We start from the raw sequence: 5245 nt of genomic DNA on the forward strand, positions 1-5245 counted from the left end.
GTTGACCAGCCAGCCCTCTGCTGCTAGTGTGGACTTTCCTCCTCCTCTTCCCTGAAGGATTCTAGTTGCCTGTCCAAAAGCTACTGCTCATGCAGCCTCCTAGAGTGCAATGGCGAAGGGTCTGCAGGGCTTCTCACGGACCATGTTGCTGCTGTTCTGCACCATCCAGGAGCTGGGGACCTGGGCTGTGCGCACTGCGGTGGAGGGCCCTGGCCTAGGGCAGCCAGAGGACCCTGCGCTACTGGCCAGCGGGCGAGTGAAGCGTGGCTGGGTCTGGAATCAGTTCTTTGTGGTGGAGGAGTACACGGGCACAGAGCCGCTGTATGTGGGCAAGGTAAGGTAACCTTGTGTCTCCATAGGGCTGACCAGATCGGTCGCAGAGCTGGGCATGCTGGCAGCACAGTCAAGGCTGGGAGAGAGCCTTCATGAAGGTTGCTCCTGAGGGTTTGGAGTACTCTGTGGCATGGGATAGCAGGAGCCTGGTCCCTGATGGAGGGTGGTGAGGTTAATGTGCTCCCAGAGATGCTAGAGCAGGAGCACACCAAAATTCACCGCTGCATTCTTCCAGTGATGTGCTGGGTTTGGGGCTGGTCCAAGAAGGGGTGCAGCTCTGGGTATTATGGGGGCAGTGGGGAAGGCTCAGCTCCATCTCTGTGGGAGGAGCTGCTGGACTGGAGCAGATGCGCACACTGAGCTCAGCAGCCATCTGCGCGTGCTAGTCTTGGGGGCAGAAGTGCTGCTGTACCACCAAGGGTCTTCCTGTGCCAGCAGTTGCTGACGTAGCTGCAACCTTGGCTTTCTGAAGATGGTTGGTTCCTGGTCCTGTAGCCCTTTCAGCGTGGAGCTAATGCGCTGAGTTTTGTTTTGTGGCCTCTCCCTGTGGCTGCCTCTTGGTCCTGGAAGGACTGTGCAGGCTATAGCAGCTGTTTCCCAGCTAATTATGTCTGCAGACCGGGGCTGGCAGAGAAAGTAGATGCCCTACTCTGGGTGTGGTATGGATCCTGCTCTTGTTTGTGGCCACAGTGAGGTTGTTGCAGGATATATGTACTTCAGGCTGGCCTGCCCAGCGTAGTGTGGAAGGTCCTTGGATGTGCAGGGCTTGGAGGGACCCTGAGGCACAGCACTGGTGATGGAGCTTTCCTGGGGCTTGCAGGAGCTATGCCCACCTGTGCTGCAGGCACTCCTGGGTGCCGACGGGGAGCTGCGCTGAGTTCCTGTGCTGCTCCCAGGGCCAGGTCCTGGCTGGGCTTTGCACAGGCAGTGGCACCGATGAACTTCCAGGGAGAGGCACTGGGAGGTTTTGGGCTGTGTAACCAGTGCATCCCTGCTCTGCTGTGAGAAGGTGTGAGTGCAGTCACTGGAGCAAGTTGGTCTCCCTGTGCTGGGAAAGCTCTGATCTCACAGGTGGACTCCCTTCTGTGCAAGGGGGTGGCTGTTCATGCTATTCTGGCTCTTGCTGTTGCTTGCACGCCGTGTGGAGAGGAGTGCAGGCAGACCTGGAGCTGCTCGTGGGTAAGGGTCTTGCTGGGCAGGACTGGGTCTGTCCTTGGGGACTTGCTGCTCCACTGGTGGAAGAACCTGCTGGGGCATGGCAGGGCTGGACATGAACCTCTGCTCCCTCTCCTCTTGGTGTCCTGAGACTGAAGGAGCATTTTGCCTTGGGGTTGCTTGGCTTTGTCCTTTCCTGGGAGCTGTGGAGAAACTGCCCTGTGGCTCCCACATGTCGGGAGGATGTGCTACTTGTACCGTGATGAAGGCAGTGCTAGCTGTTGGGACGGGTCAGAGGAGCGTCTGTAAGCAGCTAGAGCTGCCCCTGGGGGTGCAGGGTCCCTTCTCAAAGGAAAGTGTCCAAGAGCTCCTGCAGCAGAGCTGCCTGATGGCCTCAGCGGTCTGGCCGTGAGTTGGGAGGAGGCTTGAAAATGGGCTTCCTGGCTTGGGGCCAGCTGGGATTTCAGTGGTGATTTGTGTCCGTTTCAGCAGACACTCGAAAGCTGCACTCCTCCGCCACCATGCTCAGTGCAGTTACAGCTAATTCACAGCTCCCCTGGGAAGTGACTGGGAGCATCAGGCCCTGTCAAACTCCAGAGGTAGCCTAGCAACCGCCTCATCTCCAAAACCAACCCAGGAACCTACAACTAACCCGTTTTACAGCCCCTTTCCACATCATTCACTGCCATCGCCCACCCTGCTCCCAGCCCGCACTGAAAACCATTCCCTGTCAATGTTACTCCCGGGAGATGGGGCTGGGCTTTTTCCTGGGACTGGGATAACCTGGGGTGCTTGCGTGGAGCAGCCAGTGCTGGGGTGACCCCAGCTTCCCGGGGTGTACCCACCCTCCTGCCCAGCCCGTGGGTCTGGGAGCCTTCCCCCACGGGGACCCTGTGCTGCAGCCGGGGCTTGCCCTCTTGCGCACCTACGTGTGCTTTTCGAAGGGCCGATACCATTTCCATAAAATCTAGGTTCTCTAGTTAATCCTCCTTCTGAACTGTAATTTCCCCTGAGGCTGCTGTCAGTTTGATGTGGATTTCTCTGGGTTTTTTAAATAGAATTATGGGGTCAGCACTAGTTACAAACTTCTGCATGTGGACAGATCTATTTTAGATAGAGAGGATTAAAGGGAAAAAAGCAGATTTAATTAAGTTGCTAATATTTAAAGAAAATTGATGAACTCAAGCTTCATGAGTTGGAGCAAACAGAGTGTGCCTTTATTATGGGCTAGTTTTTATTTGATTTTCTTTCTTCTCCACACCCAGAGCAATTTTTTATTTGTGTATCTGTGCTTTTTGTTTAAATGCTTTTAATAAGAAATATGCACCTCTTCACATTTAATTTTGATTTAATTATTAGTAAGCAATTAATGGGTTTGTAAAATTCCTGACTGTAGCCTTTTAGGACAAGGAAACTATTTTCCTCTTTAGCAAACTGAACAGAGCAGCCTTTTGCCCACCTTGTCGACAGCCTCGGCTGCTGGGACCCCTTGTCTGTGACTGGAGGTGGGGTTCCCCTGCTCTGGGGCTGCATCATGCCAGAGCTGCCCATCCTCTCCCGACGGTTGTGTTCGGTGGGACAGGGGTCCCCAAGGCTGTGTGGGAGCTCGGTGCTTCCCGAGCCTCCACGCTGTAACAGTGAGGCCGGTCAGGAGAAAGCATCCCTGGGATGTGGTCTGGGCCTGTGCCATCTCCCCTCCGATGTCTGTGCTCGTTATCCCACCCTCCCCCATTAGTTGTTGTTTAGCCAAGCAGCACAGATTTAGCTCTTTTAATCTTCCCTTGTAAATCAGTCTCTGCAGCCCCTTGAGCCCAGGCTCCATTTTTCTTCCTGGTGTTCCAGTTTGCAGGGATGCTGGTGTCTGTGATGAGCAAGTATGTAAAGAGGATGTGCTGAGAGCTCAGCGTAGCGCTAGGAAGAGGTGCTGGGTGGCCCATCTCTGGCCTAATTATTAACTGTGAGCGTAATGTTCAGCAAAAAAATTCTGTTACCTGTGCTGTACAGACAAGGTGCAGCTTTTTCTTTCTGAAAACTTTGATCTCTAATGGAGTAGAAGTGAACACTTGGGAGAGGCTGATGATGGGGAGTGGGCAGCTGGTGGGGTTGGCTGGGATGGGGTGGTCCTGTGGACCAGACCAGACCATCCCTGCAGACTCTGCCCCAGCAGGTTGACAGCCAGGCCACCACAGTGGCCACCAAGCCCCGTGTGCGGGCTGAGCGAAGGTCTCCCTCCCAAGGGAGCCTTGCAAGACATTTCAACATGGACAGTAATATGTGAATGTTGTGTAAAAGGCATTGAATTTTCTAATGCCTGGGTCCCTCACTCATGAAATAAATATATAAACTGTATCTAACAAGACAAATATAATGAAGGTGTCATAAAAAAAAGGCAACTCTGGTATAAATTCTTGCTGGTAGAGCTGTATGTCTGAAAGGTGGATTATAGAACTGCAGTTTGGAAGATTGAATGGCCCATAAACATTTTCATATTTCATTAGCCGATTAATGGATGGCTTTTTTTTTTATATATTTGGGGGGGGCATGAATTTGCTGATTCTAGGCAGAAATTATAGGAAGCAAACGAAAGCAGCTGATAAAACCTTTCCAGGGGCCTGTCCTGTTATGGATTGTCCCAATTAATGCCCATGCTGCTCTCTGTCAAGATGTATTCTGCATGTCCAGTTACTGTTAATAGATTTCTCATAAGTGGCTGGATTGTAAAAACCTCATAACTCAATTTAATGCCACCAATAAAATTATCTCTGGACGTCTGGCCTGGATTCCAGTCAGCCCCTGGTCTGTGGGGAGCTGCTGTTTACCCTTTCTTCTCCTAATTTCAAACATTGTCTTAACTGGAAAATGAAGCAGGCATTGGCTACAGAAGCATGTTCCACAGGGTCTGTTTTTCATCCTGAACACTTGCCTGATTTGTCACATTCCCTTGCAGACTTTCTTCAGGTGAGGGCTCTGGGCGTGCTGATGTGATGGGTTGGTCCCGGTGCCTTTGCCACATAAACCCGACGCAGATGCGCAGCGAGCGTGTGAGCTCTCGTGCAGGGAGACTTGTCGGCACCAGCTGCCCCAAAAATGGAGAGGGGCTGGGGCAGAGCCAGCAGCTGAAGGCGAGCTTTGGGCAGCTGGCTGGGTAGATGGGGACTGATGCTGGTGGTGAGCTGCCTTTACACCCCGGTCTGCTGTGCAGAGAGAAGCGATCCCACACTGCTAGGGTCCTGGGTCCTTGTCCACAGGGAAGTCTTTCGTTTTGGAGTGCTGCTGTTGAGTTGTCCTTCCGTTTTCCATCATCTTCTAACCTTATAGTGGTGGAGTTTGTCCCTTGGTTTGTGGTGTGGGTGGGTACTGGCTGGATTTGTGATCTGCTGAGTGTATGCTGGCATAGGCAGGACTGAAGTTCCATTATTTTGGGCCTTCCTCCATACACAGGCATTGTTTGGTGATGCTCTGTGCCGCTCTCCAGTCCAGCAATAGCAGAGGGAGCAGATGAGTGTCATGCAGGAACCATGGGCACCTTGTGCAGGGGCTTCACACCCGTGCAGTCTCGGCTATGGGGGCACCAGCCCGGCCCCAGCCTGCTCCCACCCTCTCCCTCTCTTCCCTGGCAGATCCACTCGGACTCGGATGAGGGGGACGGCTCCATCAAGTACACTATCTCCGGGGAGGGCGCAGGGACTATATTCCTCATCGATGAGATCACAGGTGACATCCATGCCACTGAGCGCCTGGACCGGGAGCAGAAAAC

At 53.2% G+C, this 5245-nt stretch overlaps 1 protein-coding gene across 1 annotated transcript in view; it reads left to right on the forward strand.

The window, feature by feature from the left end:
- Positions 1-109: 109 nt before the first annotated feature.
- Positions 110-5245, forward strand: part of CDH22 (cadherin 22, type 2) — a gene marked incomplete at its 3' end in the record, with an annotated part of 42585 nt that continues 37449 nt past the window's right edge. The window contains exons 1-2 of the mRNA XM_009877233.1: positions 110-334; positions 5109-5243. Coding sequence (XP_009875535.1) covers positions 110-334; positions 5109-5243 — 360 coding nt within the window. The remainder of the gene's footprint in view (positions 335-5108; positions 5244-5245) is intronic.

This window comes from Apaloderma vittatum, unplaced genomic scaffold, assembly GCF_000703405.1.
Source record: "Apaloderma vittatum isolate BGI_N311 unplaced genomic scaffold, ASM70340v1 scaffold16209, whole genome shotgun sequence".
Classification (NCBI taxonomy): Eukaryota; Metazoa; Chordata; class Aves; order Trogoniformes; family Trogonidae; genus Apaloderma; species Apaloderma vittatum.